This window comes from Plectrocnemia conspersa, unplaced genomic scaffold, assembly GCF_051122295.1.
Source record: "Plectrocnemia conspersa isolate PC_06_02 unplaced genomic scaffold, ASM5112229v1 ptg000012l, whole genome shotgun sequence".
NCBI lineage: Eukaryota > Metazoa > Arthropoda > Insecta > Trichoptera > Polycentropodidae > Plectrocnemia > Plectrocnemia conspersa.
Window position 1 is genome coordinate 11,157,196 of NW_028277176.1, and position 22,537 is coordinate 11,179,732.

Here is a 22,537-nt window from a genome sequence, read left to right on the forward strand (position 1 = left end):
CCTATTTTTTGTAACAAGTTTTTATATGTAATATCTAGTCCTGCATCTTACATAACACCAATATTTATCATACCAATACTGATGCAACTTTACATAACAATTACTAATAAAGTATGTTCTTTGTTGGTATATATTAACAACGTTAAGAATATTTAAACATGCATATTGTTTAGTACTATGAATAGTGATGTTTAAATTAATAGTGATCCAATGGTGTTTAATCGAGGATTACTGCTTCCTACTGAATCACTACTCCATACATATAAAATAATAACAGTATTGAACTCAATATTTATTACTGTAATTAAGCCATATTTAAAATAACGTAGTTATAGATTAATAGCCCTCGATCATTAATAAACATAAATACATTTCCTCTTTATAACACATGTTGAATATGTGTCTGCATGAGTAAAACACTATTATATTATTTATATATGAAGTCATTGACTATCTGTTTGATCTTGCGCCGATTGTTAGGCTAATCTGCGAGTTAATCAAATTGGTCCAATCTTTTTATTGAATTAATGTGGGTACATACGTTCACATGTCGACGAACGTATACTGAATAATTTAGTTTCATTAGCAAATTCATATGGTATATAATTTTGACCTAATATTTGACCTTTCTATGTTTATTCTGATCTTAGTATGAACAAAACAAACACTAAGGTCAGTCTATTCCCAGGAGACGAAATTATATCAAACGTTAGATAAACACGTCAGAAAAGTGATTAGAAATATATGTATAGGTATATATATATTTACATAAAAATTAAGGTTAATAAATTATCTTCCCATTATGCTTAAAAAGTATGTTGTGTTTATGTATTTTTAAAGTATTTATAATTATTTTATCTTATTTATGATTTATTCTCTACATGCAGTACGTAGTTAAACTTAACATTGCACAATTACATAGTTAAACTAATCGACAAAAATATTAAGCAATTTGTGTGCGCTCAATCTGAACGATTAACTGCTGATTCGTTTCCTGAAGCATCAGTTCCGATGAAAATTAAACGCAGTTTTAATAATTAATACTAGACATTTTAATATGTTCATGGTCACATATCGAGCTATACTATTCAACAATAAAGCTTAATTACAATAAATCTATATTTATGATGTAAACATCCGAAAAAATGTATCATGACAAGAATGCATCTTAGTAATCGAGTTCACGCTTCAATGACCTATATAATAGTAATATTGCTAAGTATACTCTTACTCTTACGCAATAATGTTAATAAATCACTAAATTATATCAAACATTGATTTATAATTATAACAATATCGAAAAAATCTACCCATAATATTTTTATTAGGTTACTTAGAAAATATTTGCATTTTGCGACGTGTAATTTAAAAACCTTGAATTTAATATGTAGTTATGTCAAAGCTACGTGCTAAAAGCGTAATTACTGAATTAGTATTTGAAATTTGCCAAACAAGTGTATTCGTCACGCCGACGTAGTGATGATAAGAGATTTAAACTTTCATCTTTTAAATGGACTATAAAAAGGCTATTCGGTGTAATAAGGAATGCTATATAGGTTTGGCAAGTAACAAATTGTTTTAGTCCTCCACTGCCGTGAGTAGGAATGTTTAAAAATCAGGATAGCTGTTGTTTGCACTGGTATTTAGGTGATACATAAAAACGAAGTTCTTTCAGAATTTTTGGATTGTGTATTCCCGACCAGCAGCTTAACTATGTGCCGTAGGGAAACGCGATCGTGTCCCTTATTCTTGCCCATCGCGGCTAGCAAATCAGCGCTTGAGAATGCCTCTCTTGCACGAGCCAATAAGCTTCTCTACGAGCTTGAAAATAAAACTATACTGACTGTTTAGTGTCTGCGCTCGGTGAAATTGTTGTTTCTGAGAGTTATTGTCAATAAAATCAACAAAATGGACTAAAAATTGCGAAGTCTGATCACCGTATTAGTACTATCAAAAAGGTCCAATTATTTTGCACAACAATGCGCGGCCAACACAACGCATATTGACCTTTCAAAATTTAAATAAGTTAGACAATGAAGTATTTTATCATCAAGAACTAATAACCAAGCAGTTGTCGAAATCTTAATAACTTCAGAATGTTACACCACCGCAACTATTAAAGTATTGCTAAATAGTACGTTTTATTAGCTAAGATTCTTTCAATGTTAAATACAATTAATAATATTAGATTTGAGACAAACTTTATATACATACATATGAACGAAAAATGTACACAACAGTAATTAACATGGTTAAATATTATTAGATAAAACATTATTTTTACCTATTATTCAATCATACTAAAGTAAAGTAGAAAAAAATATATAATATAAAAATAGTATATAAAGGTGTAAAAACAATATTTAATTTTTCATAAAGATTTTCATTATCATTTTATAATTAACTTAGATAATATTAATTAGTTAAATATAATAAAAATGAAAAAATGCGGTACTTGACATTCTTTAAATGATTAAATTAATTTTAATCTATACTTATTATACGAGCATATACATTTATGATAATAAACTTGCTAGCTAAATAAGGATAGTATGGATTTATATTTATTTAAATTTTTGATATTTGCATGCGCATTTTCCTTGAAAAAACCCAACTAAAATAGTGAATATTCTAAAATAATATTTTTACTAGAAAACATTGTAAATTTGAGAATGACCAGTACGGTCGCACTCTCTTATCTCTCATTCATTCTTGTCACATAGCACGCGAACGAGCGAAAGGGAAAATGATCTCACCGCTTTGGTCTTCTCATCATAGTCAGTAGCTCTACTATTTTTTAAGATCAAGTAGTGGGCGGCACAAATCCTCTCATAAGCGCGTGTCAAAAATCGCTGATCTAAAACAGTGTTATCTAAACTTTTTAATCGCTCAGGTAGAAAAAATATTTAAATTATATTAAGAAAGATTAAAATATATAATATTTTACGACGCAGCACAATATTTTTGAATATATATCCTTTTAATTAGTCGCGCAATGTATTTGTATATAATTTTTTTGTATAGAAATTTACTTCATTTGTTAATAAACGTAACTATAGTTTCAATTATTATTTAAAAAATATCATACCTTCATTTATTAGTAGTTGACATTAAGGCCGGTTTCACACGTGTCGGATGGATTCGCCCGGGTGGTGATGTATGGGCTAGTACTGACCATTTCAGACGTGCCAGACGAATCCATCCGGTGCCGGTCCGACGCTGCCCATACAACACCACCCCCACTACACGACGCCGGCACGGTGCTGGGCAAATCCAACCGGCACGTGTGAAACCGGCCTTACACGGTAATAGTTTTCGCTGGTGTTTAAACGATATCATCCACAAAGTTATGATAATTTCATTACATTAATTTTCTTAACATGTCTTCAAATGATGGTTTGATATTCAACTGATGAGTCATTTTCATTGTTATAACATTTATTGAATAATTTATATCATATTTTTTCTTGTCATTTCTTAAGCGCCTAATATAGACGTGTGTGCTAATTAAAAACAACTTATTGCGCTATTTATTTTAGTATTCACAATATATGATAAACTTCCAAGCCTTCCAGTTTGTTTAAGTGCTCATATATGCACTCAAACAAATTGAAAAAACACATTAAAGTTTCGAAAAAATGTTAGTTTATTTATTTTATTTTCCTGTGAAATAAAGTTTAATACCTACCTTATCATTGTTTAAAATCACATACTATTTGAAATCCATCTATGGAAACTTCACCGACAAAAAAACATTCGGTAAATCTACTTTTATATATCGGACTTTCGACTTTAACGGACATCCCCTCAGGTTTTATCGTATTATTTTTGCCTAAGGGAAGAAATACTAATATATGATTATATATTTATAAGTGACTTTAAATAGTAGGCGTGGAAATTTATCTACGCAAATTAATGATTTGTTCATTGATTTATGTAAATATTATGCATCATACAAATTAATTATTATTTTTAGTACAAATTACCTTTAATCGCTCGCGAGGTTCATAGCATACGTACAATAGATAAGTTATTTTTGCAAATAATACTATTGAAACGAGGTTAATGTTTTAATCAATCAACCGAGATATTGGTACGGGTTGTTGCAAAACTCTTTATGACCTGACGATCCTTGACGCGGGAATTGCATTCCCTTCTCTTTAATAATTGACTTTGACTTTCGTGAAAAATAAATAACATAGACGCCTCCATCAATATTATTTTTTTATGTAACTGTATTGCAAGGAAATTGGTTCAAAACACGTTTTATTATCAGACTAGTAGTCTATATCTTAATTGAGTTAGAGTGCTTGTTAGTGCAATAGTCAATAATTTACCGAAAATATTTTAAGGACACATTACAAAAGATAACAATAAATGTGTGTAAAAAAATATTTCTTCTCTCAAATATTTATAAATGCATCAAACTTTAGGTAAATAAAATAATAATATTTGCTCGATTTTTAAAGCGTTGATGATCTTGTAAAAAAACAGGCTATAAAATAATGTAATGATAATGATACTAACTTTCTGAATAATTGTATATATTTAATACGCATATAAGCGACTTTTCAATCTAGATTGCTATCATCAATCCTTTAGTATCGCGGAAACAATCCCACGTAATTCTTCAATAGGATTTTCCGACTCGAACAAGGACTTTCAGAAATTATTAGAAAAGAATTTTTCTCTCTTATTGATACACATATATATGTATTGTGTATCAACATATGTACACGTTTACCCTTGGCTTATGAATTATTTACGAGGCGTTTCGATTGCATCGACACGAACGCTATCTTCCGTTCATCTTCGATCTCGTCGATTGTGCAATATTAATTGTTGTTCTGATTCTACATGAAGAAGAACAACAACTAATTTAACGGTGATTGATCAGATGGAAGGCCGATAGGATGTGATTCGACTTTTTTCATTTAGATTTCTTCAAGAAAAATCAGTGGCCGAGGACTAGATACGAAATCGATTAGCAGTTTTCTCGCAAAGAACGGCAAAAAAATTAATGTATAACGGATTTCAATGCAATGGTGTCATTAAATTTATCGATTAAAAAAAAGAAAATAATATAATTATATGTTGTACCATTGCTAGTATATAATTAAGGGTAAATGTTTTATTACCTATGTACGTTATAATTACAATAATTAAAATTAGTTAATGTATAAAATTATGTTGATTAAACTTATTTTATAATAATTTTTTACAGAGGGCCCAGGCTTCAAAGTAGGTTTTGGTACTTGCCTTTTGGTTAACCACTGTCTTCTACGACAATTTTTGCCGTATAGCACCTATATCTCATCTCCGGTTATCAAATGAACGAGAAAAGGCGGCCAGATTCAAGATCCAAAAGGTCTTAAAAGGACTTATTTACTTCGCTCAATTCGTGTGGAATCCATACACCTTGTCTCCAAGCTTTCATAATCTTCTTAATGTGTCTATGCGCTGACGAATAGGACTGGTTTAGTTTCTTGGCCAGCTGATGTATAGTTTGAGTAGGATTTGCTTCATTTCATCATCATTTATCTTTGCTGATCTCCCACATCTGGGATTATTTTGTGTGTCGTAATATTTTTTAAACCTACTTTGACATTTAGGGATAACTTATGAATCTCCTATTGCATTAATATTTATTTAATTTGACAGCCAAGCTGTCATTTAAAATACTGTCAAAGTTTCCTATCAAATGGCATTTTTTAAATAGTTTTTTTTATAATATAGATAGGGTTTAGTAATATACTTATGTATATATATTTCGTCTATATATTATTACCATGGTTTTTTGCTCCAATTATATTTGCAAATTAAATCTAAATATAAATAAAAGTCAAGGTCAAAAAATACATTGCTAAGAGATAGTAATATTACGTCAGAATAATTAAAATTATGTTGCAGTAAATAAGGGCTTAGCATATACATATGTTTTTGTTGATAAGAACTAATCTTAGGTTGACCTCGTTTAATGCTTATTTTAAATATTAGGTATGCGGACTTGATTTGTTATTAAAAGATGTGTTATTGAAATCAAATTATACTAATATAGATTGTATTTGATCATCGAAATTGCTCAGTCATTACAAATCGAATATATGGAAAACCTTGTTTATTTTTTTATGGAAATATTGTTTCGCATGGACTGCCTTCTTAATATTAGTTTGATTCGAAGCGCAAATATTTTTTTAAAACATATATACTTCAAGTAAAAAACAAATAGATTGTAGTTTGTGATAAATAATTGAAATTCAACGGAAACCGATCTTAGAGTCATATCCTGAATATGAAGATCTTTGTCCTTGACTAATAATTCCATAAACAAATATTAAGACATTAACTATCGACAATTTGTAATAATTCAACAGTTATTTTAAATAATAAAAATCCTAGTATATTAGATCGGTGCTTTGTAGCTTTCTTTCACCAGCGGCGGAAGATTATATCTTACCCAAAATTTTGCGGCGAATCACAAGCTAATTGTTGAGTAAATATTAATGCCTTCCAGCGTAATTAATTCTTTCAAAACGGGTAAACAAAGGAATGGGTTTTTAATATGATAACCATCGGAAAACATTCTCCCGAGCAGGTAGCGAAACCTACAAATCTCAATCTTGTCTATGTTACGTAAACGTCTTTTAATTCCGAAATTTTATCCCAAATGTATCTTTCAAAGATATATTCTAGTACTGATTTTTTTCTTGATAATGCCTGATTATGTATAAATTAGTTAATCTTGAATAATTAAAAAAATATATTTTTTTAGTAATATTTTAAATTGTATTAGTTGTCACAAAAATTGTGCTTAATATTTGCGTTACGAACTTATTTTAGCTTATTTAAAAGCATTGAAAGAATAGCTGTAAGAATTTGGTAGATTAACTATGTAATAAGATATTTTATATTCGTCTAATATTACATAAGATTTTAGGTTAATTTTCGTTGTAGTAAACATATTGCATATTTAGATGTATTTCTTCTCTTGAATTCATTTAGCCACGGCACGCTTGTTGTGGAATACTGATTTTAATCATAACATAAGTTATATTATCTGGGATCTAGCAGGGAGTATGGAGTATCATTATTGATTCACGATCGCATCCCTTGTTTTGTTCATCGTTTTAGAAGCTTCAGATTCGCTGCTCCTCCTTGACCCTGGCAATCTAACTCCTCACTCAAATAATATGTATTCAAAACTACGGCGATAGCTACAAAAAATATTACATGTATGATGATGACACTATGCACATCTTGTGTTACTCTGACCGATATAATGACAAAAATTTTTTAGTTACTCACCCATTCAGAAAGACATTACAAGTTGGCTAACTGAAAGATTTATTTTAAACATACAATCTATGTAGAATTGCATTGTATGCAATAAAGAACCATAACATAATAAATCATTCACGAAAATTTGTCATGAACATAACTGTAAGATGATAACTTGACATATGATTAATCTTCACAACTAAAAAAATATGTTCATTAGCAAACGTTAATCGTCCAATTAAAATAAGATTTACAATATCATAGAGAACAGGTAGTCGGCCTCGATATAAATAAAATTATACACAACACAATTCTTAACCATTTTAGTTTATGCATATATTATAAATAGACTCACTTACTTGTGCTGTATTTTTTTTACTTTAGAATTTTAATGATGCACACTATGTTAATAAACTGACAATATTATATATCGTCTGATGCAACATTATGCACAGAAAAAAGATTTATGATCGATACTGTTGTTGTTATTTAATTGCGAATTATTATTTCAGTTAATTACTTAAATGCGATTTGCGTCATTTTTTATAACTTTTAATGGACAGCTAGTACATCACTAATGGATTTTTACGTAATTTTAAAAATACACGCAACATTTTCGTTGCACACTGTGCGAATAATGGAAACGAATAGATTAATCACATGTTTTAGATATTAAAAGTAAAGTATCTAAAGGCACGCGAATTCAAGTTGGAATTATGCAAAAAATAAAATAATTACAAAATATGACTAGCTGTAACGATAAGCGATCTATGATTTATTACTAATATACATAACATAATATTGCGTGTCTTAAAAATTAAGTAATAAATTTTATTTTAAAATAATCCAATAAATGACTAACACCAGATTTATTATTATACTTTAGAGTAAGTAAACATTTGTACTGCAGCAGCTGGGTCATACATGTCCTTAGTCTTAAATCGGTAATATTAATCATATATTACGATAAAAACACCATTTTAAAACTATTATACACATCTATATATGTCGAAAATATTAAATAAGCTTTTTTTTACGGAATACAACTTCATAAATTGTCCTTAAGTATGATTAATAATCACACACTTAATACGATGACGCTTAAGTAGTTTCAATAGCAAGATAAGATTTTTTTATTAACGTGTGTATATAAAAACTAAAATTTCGATTTGTATTTCACCATTTCCTAAATTAAATCTTTGCCCAAAAGAAAGTATATTATTTAAAATTATATTTATTAGAATAATAACCATTTAATAAAGTTTGTTAGAAACATTAAATCAGACTACATCTTTGTTTTGTACAGGAAATGATTTTTTCTCCAAAATTTGATAAAATGAAGCTTCTCTTACGAGAAAACGAATAAATTCATTGAATAACTATTTTGTATAAATGCATAATTTTAACGCACCAAATATTTATTTTAAAAATCAAGTTTTTAGAGATATTCACTCCATATTACATGTACTAAGGTGACTATGTTTTGAAAATATCAATGGAGAACACCAAAAAAAAAAAAAAAAAGTCACCTCAGAATTTTTTGTGGGAACTAAAAAAATGTCACCTCGGATATTTTTGTTCGAGTATGACAGAAAGACAAAAAGAGGACGTCTCTACTTACATGTACACATGGTGTACATCACAGTGAAAGAAAAGTGAACGCTGTTTAATACAAATTAGAAGTTAAAAAAATGTTAACGCTGTTTAACAAAATATCCTGTCACATTTCATCCCAATTATTTACTAATAGTAAAGCAACAAGCAAGTAATTAAAAATTATTGGCACCTAAGCCTAATTATATTTAAAGATATCTCTTCCGAAAATATATCGATCGATTTTTTAAATGTCTGACGATATTTTTTTGTGTATAATATTTTTACTTATAAGTTGATTAAAGGTCATGAAAGAGGCAGGTTTTTTTCTTCTATTCGTTTTTTACATAATTTTAACTCACATTTAATGCATAATAGTTCCATAACTAAATCTAAAAGGTAAATTAATTATTAAAAATATTATTGCTAAAAACACTGCATTTAATTTTTGGTCGCGAATGATTAAGAAATCATGGTTTAAATATAACCATACAGTGCTAGTTACTACTGATCTCAAGAAAAATATACAAGAAGTTAATAATTATAATTACATAATTTACAACCGTTTATAATAATAAATGTATTATATTCCTTGTTTTATTATTTATTTGAACTAGATACTGTTTCATTTGTCATCGTCATTTTCTTATAAAACTACGATTATTTGTTGGTTAATAAATGGTTTATTGAGTTATAGTGACCCCCAAAAAATGACCGCCCGCTTGCGGCACATTCTGACTAAGCGCAGTCCGGTTTTCGGCACGTGTTATCTTCTCCATGTGCCAATAATTGATGCTGTTTTGTTGTACCTTGAACTGTATAACCAAAAACGAATATTGGCAAACCGGAATTGTTACACATATAATCTGCAATTCTACTTCCTTAATTTAATATTGGTGTTGTTTTGTTTTTCATTATAAACATACATATAATTGAACGGTATTTTTTAACATAGAAGTAAAGAATAATAATGAATTCAGTAGTTTCCAACTTATTTTAAACGCAGATTTTTTAACCTGCTGAAAACCAATTATATTTAATTGCTTTTTCTTTTTTTAACATTTTAAAAAACATTAAAGGCATTTAACTTTTCCCTATATCTGGTTTCAGTTGCTGAATATAGTGAAAATAAACTTTTCACTTATGATATAAGTTCCTGCATAATATCTTTGACCATATCATGAATTCTGTGTAAAACTTTCTACGCTAATTATTATTATTTTTAATTTAAAATTTAAAGTTTTATAAATAACTTTAAAGTTACAGAAGTTTTACAGTCGAAGTGAAAGCAGATGCCTTTCTGGCTTCGAAGATCCTTTTGAATGCGACTTTGGGATAAACCCTCTTGTATTTTATGTGGTAGTCACTAAAATATAATATCTGAAATTCTAAGTGCATCGTTGAATTCTGACTTATTTTACAGTTTAACTCCCATGGGCTACTTTAAATAAGTTCTCTCTCCACATGTTGTAATATTTATTTTATTTTTTTATAATTATAATTGGTAACTTAAATTTTTACTTGTGAATATAAAATTATTATTTTATTTTAAAAAAATATATCAAAATAAATGTAGTATTTAATTAATGGTAGTTTTTAGTAAGACATTTCCTCATAATGCACCGATTTCATTTTTTGTGTATTATTTACCATTTTTAATTACTGCCTATGAATCATTGCAATAAACGACTTTTAGTTTCTAATTTCTAGCAAATAGTTTTTACTTATAATTATTTAGTTTTTGTACACAAGGACAGTTTCATATTGATACATATTACTCGATAATGTGACAAAGGTCATTAATTTCGGTTGAAGATGAAATATGATTGATCAATTTTAAAATTATCAATCATATTTTTACATTCTAATATCGGCGTGATTTATATTTCCATGTTACAAATACATCATAATGTTTCAACTAATGTTGAATACTGTAAAAAATAGAATGGAAAGCAATTATTGTTTTAAATGCTTTTATAGTTAATTGGTTTTAAGTATAACTCAAGAATTTATGGTTTATTTTTGTCATGCCAAAACAAATGATACAGTTATGGCTTATTATAGGTTTTTGTTCTACGAATTAATTGACCGGAAATGATCCTAATTGAGTTTTATTTGTGTGGCATTGTAATTCGCCTTTATCAACGAGCAAATACTATTAAATCTCATGGTTAGTCCTTAGCTGATTTTTTAAATGGTAAATGACGATCAATATTTTATCGACCTTACATCGAATCAAATATCATTTGATTAATTAAAGTAAATATATACTTAAATGTACAAGAACAAGTTAATTAAACATGAAAGTAATTTGAGATAAGTGTTGCAAATGAATGATAAATTATAATTATTATATCAAAAATTAAGATTTAACACTATACTTAAATCCAACAATGTGAATATGTTATCATTCGAAATTAATCGATATCTTGGCTTTAAATCTAAATTTAAAACGATTCATTATATTAAATTAAGCTTAAAACAGAACTCCACAGTTTAATAGAATTTTATAAATTTGTCATCTATTATTATATTTTATTTATTATTAATCAATATAAAAAATATATACTGCAGGCTCCTCTCGTCACTACTTAAATTACAATACAAACGTATCTACTGTTCTGAGACTTTAGATCGTGTATAAATGTATAAAAAAAGAAAATGATTAAAAAAAATAAAACGTGAGAAAATTTAGTATTGGTTTAATTTTTGAAAAGCTATATATAATATCATTTTTGTGTTAAAAAATAAAAATATTTTATATTCTTACGCTTAGTGAATAATTTAATTTTGACATATTACTTACGGCTAAGGACAATTCAAAGTAAAATACCCAAAAAATTTTCGCTCCGCAGCAAAATGTTGCCTTTTTCTTTCTTCTATTAAAATTTGTAGGCTCTGCTTCAAGCCGATTTTTGTGTGTATTTGTATGATAATGACAATATTTGTTTACCCGTGTTATTATTATGGATATTTTTATTTTGGATGGGTTAATTCAAGTCATTGTTGTTTTGTTTATAATTAATTTTGAGGAAAATGTTTTAAACTTCCAACCATGAAGAGTTGAAAACAAATTTATTCACTTTAATTGTTACTAGATATCCATATTATTAAGGTTTACTTTAATTCTTTGAAATAAAGTACGTGTCTGTTTTTCTAGATTTTTAGATGCACCTGATTCATTTCAATCTGCTGTACAAACAATATTAGGGGCTACTTGAATCTACAAGGACTTTTATCTACAATTTACACACATAATATGTAATCAGTACCACCCATAATGGTTGACTTGTAGAAAACTTTTAAAACTAATAGATTTGTGTACCTCGAATGTATTAAGAAGAATTGAATGAGAATTGGAGACCCATTGACGCTATTCATAGAGTCGAAGCAAAGAAATTCACACTAAGCCCGTTAGACGTGGGTTACACCTTCAATCTGGCATCAGTTCAGTCCATGATCTTTATCGAACAAATACTGATAGCGAACTAATGGACTGACGGACGATATTTCTCGAGAACGCTGTCAGGTGATACATTTTTCGTGTAAAAAACGATGAATTGCAATAAATGTACCACCATTTTATTTTTACTTATCCATTAAACCAGGGGAGGCCAGCCCGCGAACATTTTTCTGACCCTTTTTTTTACTACACAGTAATAATGTTTCAATTTTTCCCTCCAAAAAATGTCTATAGTGTGTGAAAAAATCAGTTAATATTTTAAGGTTATTTTTTTCCTATGAATAAAATAAGTTAAAATGTGACAATAACTGATTTTTAAATTACCTACCCTTTTCCTTGTCCCCCCGGAATGTTCGCAAAACCAAAGTTGGTCAGCGCTTCTGTACAGTATTTAAACGCTTAAGACCAAAATTACATTTATTTTTAATTTGCTGTAGTCATTTGATTCGGCTTTGAACATATTCTGAAAATATTTATGTACATTTTCTATTGCATGTTATTTATATGGTAGTTAACGGTTAAATTTGATTTATTCCCTGATAATTGTGTGTTGGTTTTTAGGAATTGAAGAGTATTCAAAGTAGAAAAGAGGTTTTCAAGTCGACCGGCAGAGCGTTATCGGCGCGTCGGTAAAGCAGTGCTCCGTTTTATGACACCGTGCGGGTGACAGTTGGCGTGACACGCGATGGCCGGACGCGTGCGGCTGGCGGCGCTCGCCGAGGTGTCTCTGCGCGTGCCGCCGCTGTTCGTAGTCGACGAACTGCTCAAGATGAACCTCGGCATCCCGGCAGCCGCCGAAGCAGAGGATTCCATGTCGGCGCCCATCGCAGCGAACGCCACCGCCGCCGCGTCCGTAGCCGCCTTCCTCTACGACTCCGACGCGTTCAGAGCCTTATTCTACGTGCTGGCAAAGACGGCGATACACGCTCTCGGTCAGTGTCCAGTTCCCGAAACGCAACTCCCTCGTGCCCTCGTTTTTTCGTCCCCGTAGCCTCCAATCGACAAATGTCGACATTTCAAACAAACATAGATGACCTTGAACTGTCACCTGTGTATGTTTACTCGAAACTTTCACAGCGACGCGTAAAAGTTGTTCCTGAATGACACTATCGTTGATGACCTAATTACTTATTGTCATAGTAAAACATAAAATATCAGTTCATAGTTGAACTTTTTAGCGTCGACGATTCCATATGCCACAAGTTTATTTATTTAATATTATTCCGATACGTTGATACATGCTAATAGCCAGAATATTCAATAAAACGTTTTTATATCCACCGTAAACAGCCAGGTTCAAAAGGATTCCGCTGCATATTATTTGTAAGCTCAGAAAATAACTCCTACCTTGCTGTAGCAATCTAGTTATCTATTGTAGTATAAATCACTACAATTATCATAGTGCTCATCATAATTTTAACATTCGGCTTAGTGTGACTAGTGTGTTTGATCTTTCTAAAAAAATTAAACGATGTCACATGTATTATGTCTGAGATCATCGAGTCATGATGACTCACGACATTGATGCAACAGCATGGTTCCCAGCTACTTTCCAGACAGTTGTTTGTTTGCTATACAAGCTTTTCTTTTGTCATTTGTTCTGTGCAGTTAAACAATATCGTTAAGTTCGCGTAAGACTGAGTGTAAGCATAAAATGCTTTCCCTTCACGATAAACTGTCGGTGATAAAAAAGAAGTCCATACTTCAGTGTCCAATATGGCATCACAAAGTGAAATTTCTAGTCCTACAGAAACGGGACAATTAAAAAATGAATGTCTACCAAAGTATAATTAAATGTAACAAACTAGCCATTGGCAATAAATAATCCGAACCGAAATTCTTATGCTAAAAATTAAATAAAATCCTACACCTGTAGGAGAGCTGAAATAATAAGAAAATGATTATATTTATACTTGCTTCCTATAGCCTGTCAAAAGCGCTCAAAAATCACTTTTATATGTCCTTCCTCGTGTCTTGCAATGCTATTTTTTAGTCTAGATTGATTGATTGAATTTCTTTTATATTTTTTAATTTGCTAAATATACGTTCTACCCTCCCGATCACTCGCATGCTAAGTGACAAGAGTGAATGAGAGATATGGGCATGCTCTTATCTCTCACTCACTCGTCACTTAACACGCGAGCGATCGAGAGCGAATCTATCTCACCACCCGCGCCTGCTTTATAAACTTCAGGGAATTCGCTTTCCATACAATTATATTTTGAAATTATTAAGCTCGAAAACTGTCTTATCGACATTGTTGAGTTTTTCTCATTTCTAAACCCTTTAAGCGGTATTGCCGTATATATGGTGATCGATATTTCACTGTTTTGTGTTACCTCTGATAGTTATATATTTACATACATATATAACTGAAGAAATAATAAATAAAAAACATATGTGTATATTTTTTTTAATTTGATTTATGTAAATGATTTGTGTAGCAAATAATACCAATAAATTAAACAGTACGAAATAAATTAGCGTGACAAAAAATATTTTATATTAATTGTTTAAAAAATATTGATAGCTGAATTTATATAAAAAAATTCACAAAAGCGGAATAATATATAAAAAACATGTAAAATAAATTAACGAAATTTAATAATAGAAAAGTGTAAAAATAAATCAAAGCAATAAAAACTAGCCTGTTTATAAATTTCTGCCCATAGGCTCTTGCTATTTTAAAATTGCTTTAATTTTTTTTAATCCTTTATTTTTATGAGGTTTTCAACTCCCTTTGAGAAACCACCCTACACCATAACTCAACCTCCACTTTGCCTTATAGTTGGCCCAGTGCAGTTAGGACTCTAACAAATACTATCCGATTTGATCCAAACAATTTTAATTTTGATTCATCAGCCTTATAGTCAGTCGTACCTCTTCTTTTAATTTTCTCATTGTAACAAAAGCTTTTTGGCAACAACGTGTTTCGTTACCTTAAACCAGTGGTCGGCAAACTTATTAGCCAAAGAGCCAAATATGTACATTACAACGATTAAAAAAAAATTGAGAGCCAAATCTATTTATTAATTTAGCAAACCTTTATTATAATTTTCCAAATCAACACAAAGACGTTCAAATTTAGAGCTCCATATTTCCTTGTTTTTTAAATCTGGTGCGAATGCCCGTGGATATTTGTGCCAGAGCCGCACTTAAGGGGCCAAAGAGCCGCATGCGGCTCCGGAGCCGCACTTTGCCGACCTCTGCCTTAAACGGTTGACACTGATGTTTTTTCAAAACCACTCTTTCACTTGGGAACAAATTCCTGTTTCTGTAAGCCTTCCATTTATTTTACTTTAAATTACTATATGCTGATCCTGTTGTTTTGATATAATATTAGGACGTACAGACCACGGTTTAACACAATTTAGTCCTGAATCTTGAAATATTTTTAAACTTCCTGCACTTCTATTTCAGAAATATTTAATTTTTAGGCAATATTTATTTATTTAAATTAAAGTACGACTATCGTAACCTAACAGGTTTACCCAATGCGTCACGATGGTCGAAAACAATAATTGTATTATTTTAATATACAAAAAAATATATATTGTTGCAATATGAGGGGTGAATATTGAGAGGCGCATGCGTGGCCATAGACGAGTCGGCAAGTGGGGCTGTCCTAGCCCCAACGGTCATCAAAAGAGGATGCGATCATGATTCTCGAAAACTAAAAACTGGAATTCCTCTAGAATAGCTGGATTGTCGACAGCACCCTTCGGTATTATGAAGAAATGTTTAGCGATATACAACTTTCTGCGAGAATTCAGTGAATCGTATCCCAATGCCCCTAAAAAAAAGGCTCTGGGATATAAGAAAGGATAATAACCATATTTCCTTTTATATAAGGTATCTTAAAAACCTTTTTTGAATTTTTTCTACTAAAAGAGAATATTTGGTAATTTGGGGATTCCTAATTATAGATCCCGATTCAAGAATTCTACCAACTGAGGTGTCATAGGTCACGCGAATAACTGACGGATCGTCCAAGTGAAAGGCGTTCCTCATAAAGCCGAGCATCTTAGAAGATTTATAACAGACGCCATGTATGTGTGAAAAGAACCTCTGGTTGTCCTCAAAAATGATTCCGAGATCTTTAGTGGAAGTTTATCTAGTCAAAATGTTCCCACCTAGATCGTAGGAATAAACTGATGGCGAACGGGATCGAGAAAATGACACAGTATGGCACTTTCTGACACTAAAAAGCAGACGGTTAACGGAAGCCCATCTCCATGGAGAGTCTAAATCACTCTGTAGAGAGACGGAGTCTGCAACAGATCGAATGCATTTATACAATTTTACATCTACATACAGAAGAAAACTTGAATTTGTAACTGCCGTATTTATGTCATTAATAAATAACATAAAGAGCAGAGGGCCCAGGTTGAACCCTTGAGGAATCTCCAAAGGGGTGAAATATTCTTTCGACAATCGGCCGCCATAGGTTACAAACTGTCTACGATCGCTCAAATAACTAGAATAACCGAAGTTGGACAATTTTTTTTTTTTAATAACCCATGACAAACATTGTCAAAGGCCTTCTCAAAATCTGTATATACGACGTCTACTTGAATTCCTGCATTGAGAGATTTTGTCACAGTTTTGGTAAAAGACAGAAGGCTAGTTAAAGTGGAATGGGCGGGACGAAACCCATGCCGTTGGTCCAACAAAACTTGCCGAAAGTGATTAAAGCCATTTCTATGGATAATTATTACAAACAATTTAGCAGACCGCGACTGGTCTATAACTCTTAATACACAATTTGTCACCCTTTTTATGAATAGAGGTGACTTTTGTGCATTTCCATAGATCTGGAAATTATGACGTCTTGAGAGCTAGATCAATAATACGTTTTAGAGGAGCAGCGAGACTGACTTTGCAACCTTTCAAAATGAAATTGGGAATCAAATCAGGCCCAGAATAACACACTGTCTTAAATTTATTAAAGCTGTAATTAAGATCTGAGCGCTCAGTTTCTTTGATGGTCAGTACTGAAGACCAAGAAGAAGGAAGCGACCCGGCAGAAGACGAAAAATATTCCTCGAAAATAGAACGAACATATTGCACAAAACCGTCAGCAATATTTTGTGAACAGTCCAATGTTTTATCCTCGAAGTTCATCACTTTGGGTGTAATCGCCGAGTTCTGTTGTCCTGGTGAAGAGTGACAATTGCACTCTTTTTTCTGCCATCATATTTTTCTGACCCATTGTAACAAAAAAATAATATTTTTAATGCCTGCAAAATCAACTCATGTTAACGGTCTGATAATAATTAGTTCAATTAGATGAAACTAAATGAAAAAAAGGAACAAAAATTCTCCAGATTGTGATTTGTATAGTTTCGAATGCACATAAATGAATGTGTAGAAAAAAAATTAAAGAGATAAACGCTCACCATAGCTATTTAACAGCTGTTCCGAATTAGTCACGCTTGTCCTTTTTATGGCCCTCTGTGTGGAATAAGAAAGGGCAAATCTAAAAAAAACATATGGCAAATACAGAAAATAGTAAATAATTGGGTAACAATATTTTTAATAGTTAAAATAAGTAAGGGTGGATTCGTGATTATGAACATCTCTGCAGGTTTTGTTCTTAAACTTTTGACGGGCAGTGTACATCCAAATTTTATTCTGCAACATTCTGTCATGTTAATCAATTCCCAAGTTTAAAAAAAAATGTGGTTTGAGTTTAGTATTTTAAGATTTGAAATCAGCTCTTAACTTTACTTACAAATGAGGTAATTAAATTTTTATGGCAAAATAAATATATACATTGAAGTAATACATTTAGCTATGCATCACAAGTAGCTGCAAAAAAATATAAAAACAACAATAACAAAAAAATTATACACGCTAGTAAAAACTAATGACTTTCATAAATTATGTAATGCAAAAACGATAATTTTGTGAAAAAAAGTACTAAAACCATTTTTTGTAACAATTTTTATGTCTAAAATTTCACTTTTTCTTATTTTAATCTTCAGCTCAAAAATTATCTTTAAATGAATTAAAGATGTACTATGTAAAGTTTTTACAATCATAAAAATGTAAATATAACATCTATAGTGCTATCAATATACCATAATAAAATATTATTTTTTACTACTTTTCAGGTTGCCTCATTGCTTTATCAATGTTCTTCTTGAAAATGAAACATCTGATCGTGATGTACATGTTTCTGGCATCGCTCGCCATCGTCTTTGTATCGTATTGGGCCAACATGCTAGCCATCAAGCAAGTCGTCGCCCTATCAGCCAACAGCAACAGTATTCTAGAAGACATTTTAAATCTGAACTTCACTCATCTGTTCGACTTGCACGGAGCCGGTATGATCCTGCTCCAAAACTACATGATCCAATTCATCTTGGCGACTGTATTCTACGCCATCAGCTTGGGACCTAGACACAGAGTACTGCAATACTCGCTGCCTTGGAGTTTCACAGTGCCATCGTTGATAGCCACTTTACCGCTACCCGATGCCGTCTTACACCACGCTCCCGTATTCGCAACTCTACTACCGCTGGCTATCAATTACTACATGATATGGATGACGTTCGAGAGCATCATGAGACTTGTATCGAAGACTTACCACAAAGCTAAGACCTACGCCGCCAACTTTGGAATATCTGCTCTGATCGAGCGCGAATGGTTACGATTGAACGTTCCGTCTGTGTTGAGATTGTTTTGGATTTTGAGAGTCATAGAGCACGCTATTTTATTACTGATGGATAAATACGAGCTGTCGGACGAGAGTTTCAAGATATCGACGTTGTTGGCCGTGCAAACTTTAGCTTCAATGGCTAAATCTTTGCTGATAACTGGATGCGAAACTGTCACGGCCGTGCTCGGAATGACTTCAGTGATCTCGTTCTTTTGCCATTACATTGGAAATTTCTTCCAATGGGTTTTACTGACGGATGACGACGAAGATAGGAACATTGGCACTGTATCGGCTATTTTGTTTTATATATTGGCGTTGCAGACCGGTCTGACGTCTTTGAATCCAGAGAAAAGATTCGTTAGATTGTGTCGGAACTTTTGCTTGTTATTCGCAGCCTTGTTGCACTTTGTTCATAATATAGTCAATCCGATGTTGATGTCCTTGTCAGCATCGCACAATCCTAGCATGCAGCGTCACGTGAGAGCTCTCTGCGTCTGCGCCTTCCTAGTCATATTCCCTGTTTTGTTATTGTTTTATTTATGGTCGAACCATGTTATATCCACGTGGCTATTAGCAGTGAGCGCCTTTAGCATCGAAGTCATAGTAAAAGTAGTAGTTAGCCTAATGATATATTCGTTGTTTTTAATAGACGCGTATCGCTCAAAGTTTTGGGAAGAGCTAGATGATTATGTTTATTACATCCGTGCCTTTGGAAACACTGTCGAATTTTGCTTTGGTATATTTTTATTCTTCAACGGAGCGTGGATTTTGCTCTTCGAATCTGGCGGAGCAATCCGAGCTTTAATGATGTGCATACACGCTTATTTCAACATTTGGTGCGAAGCTAGAGCCGGCTGGTCGGTGTTCATGAAGCGCAGAACAGCCGTGAATAAGATCAACTCTCTGCCTGAGGCGTCCGATCTTCAATTGCAGTCTTTAGACGACGTGTGCGCGATTTGCTATCAAGAAATGAGCTCGGCCAAGATTACCAAATGCAATCATTACTTCCACGGCGTGTGTTTGAGGAAGTGGCTGTACATTCAAGATAGCTGCCCCTTATGCCACGAGATATTATATAAGATCGACAAAGATGCCAAAGACACGGGAAGCGAGTCTGGCTCGGAAGCCGAGAATGCGAACAATGAGCTCATTGACGATTAGCTCGTCCCTCTATATGTATAATTTTTGTGATTGTTATCTAGTTTTTAAACTAATAATGCAAAGGGTTAGTGTGTAACGACGCCTCTCTGATGGACCATTTTAAATTGTGTGATTGATTAGGATTACGACTTGTTTTTCTCCCGTTTTTATTATTTTACTGCAATTGTGACGGAAGCATGTTTACAGTATTTATTTAGCTTTATTTATAACCGTCGGTTCGAAGAAGGGAACAATTGTAGAGGAAATAACTGGCGACTCAATATTTGTTACTTTGATACTAAAAAGTGTGATAGAATTGTGTTGAAACAACATAGTTTTTAATGTGTAAATTTTAGCTGTCAATTAAAAATTAATCTTTTTTAGTAATTTTATAATATAGATAATGAATTTTATTGATTACGCTGTATAACAAATTTTTACTTGTTTTGCCACAAAGATAAGATGAGTTGATTCATATGAATAATTAGAGTCTGAAAAAGCTAATTCACAAATTTTGTATTAGTGATTGCATTTTAAGATGTTATAATTTCTATTTGGGCATATTTTGGTGTATTTTTCAACAAAACGAATAATTGATTAAAACATCTAGATTGAAATTTAATGTCATTCGATTTTTTTCTAGAAATAAAAATCGCGACAAAGAATATTTTTTTCTATAAAATGTTATTTGTTAAAGAAGTTATGTAGATAATTTATTGCCTGGATTATTTTTTGCTAGCATGTACATTTTTTATTATAGTCGATTTTATCCTAGAAAAAATCTAAAACAAATCTTAATAAGCATACAATTTTACATGTAAATCGGTATATTGTCACTTTATAGCAAAAATCGGTGCAGTGTTACATAAGTCCATTTAATTAGTATATTGCATAAGTTCTGTTCTGTTGTAACTTTAGGTACGAGGGTTATAAAATCAAAGACAGAATTCTCAAATTTGTTTTTGTTAATAACACTGATATAATAATTATATTTTATGACTTTAATACTTGACTCATCTATTTATAAGAATTATTTTTAAGGGACTCATCTTGATAATAGATGTCACTAGAAATTATTTAAAATATTGCTTATTAATTATAATGTATTGTAAATGTGAACTGGAAAAATGTCAAGTTTAGCTAGCTAGTTTATAACTTTCAGTTGACTTTTTAACAGGTTTGATGATAATTTATAATATTTTTAAATAATTTTTAATGACACGTCAATGACATATAACTCGATTATGGTTGAGTGTGAAAACTAAATGTATATTCTGTTTTTCTTTCGCTAAAAATATGATAGTTCATCATGTAAATAGATCTCATAAATTTGGCTGATTTTATTTTTAATCTTGGCTTAGATTTGGCTGATTTGAAAAATGATTAAGCTTTAAGCTCAAATATAGATGTACAAATATTATTTATTTACGTTTTAATGTTTAATATCTATAAAAATGGACTTGCTGCAGTTTGATGTATGATTTTGTTAATCTACACAAAATTAATGAATATTTTTTAACCCTCGTATTAAAAAAGTAAATAGAACTTATGGTTAATTTTGATTTTGTTAATACTATTAAAAATGAACCATTACTGATTTTGAAATCCTATAACAATATAGATTCAGTCAGTTTCCAGTATATATGTTTTTTAAGTACTAACTTACACAATATTCAAATTAATCCAGGGTTACTAACTAACAATCTTTTATGTAATGACTATATTATATATAGGTAAATTTTATAGCTATAAATTGAGTGTCAAACACTTGAGTTCAACAATCAAGTTACTAAATAACATGTAATCTTTCTTTTGTAAATACTTATTTTACTTTTGCGAACATTAACCTCGCACATTCCCCTTTGTGTGTTTATTTTATTTAATATTATGGTGATAGTATCGTTTAAACTAATAAATTTATATCCAGTTCATTATCTCCCACTTTATATACATATGCGTGATAAGAGTCGATAAAATAATCTATAGGGATATATCGCAATATTATATTTTTTTATTGATAGTTAAAATATGTATTACATGACGAAAAATCCCAGTATATCTCAATGTACTTTATAGAGAATGTTGGGCGAGTCCTTCAAATTTTAACTCATTTCATTGCCGTTTTTTTAATTTAAATATTGTTTTTATCATGATGTCATTTTTATTGTATGCATTATATTGTCATGTAAACAATTGTATATTTTTAAATTATTTGTTGAAAATGTGGTTGTAAATATTTAAAAAAAAATATATATTTTTACAAATCCTTCTTTAGTTTATATTCCATTTTAGTCATTGATCCATATAAATGTAAGGTTTTAATAATCTAATTTGTTATGTAATACTTTGTAACTAAGTGATATTTATTAATTAAATACTTTACCTTACTGTGAAAACCT

General features: G+C 31.0%; 1 protein-coding gene across 1 annotated transcript; it reads left to right on the forward strand.

The window, feature by feature from the left end:
- Window positions 1–12,985: 12,985 nt before the first annotated feature.
- Window positions 12,986–22,404, forward strand: Trc8 (TRC8 ring finger protein). Its single transcript, XM_088200988.1, has 2 exons — window positions 12,986–13,266; window positions 18,451–22,404. The coding sequence occupies exons 1-2, from the start codon at window positions 13,020–13,022 to the stop codon at window positions 20,157–20,159; spliced, it is 1,956 nt and encodes a 651-aa protein (XP_088057114.1). The 5' UTR covers window positions 12,986–13,019; the 3' UTR covers window positions 20,160–22,404.
- The last annotated feature ends 133 nt before the right edge of the window (window positions 22,405–22,537 follow it).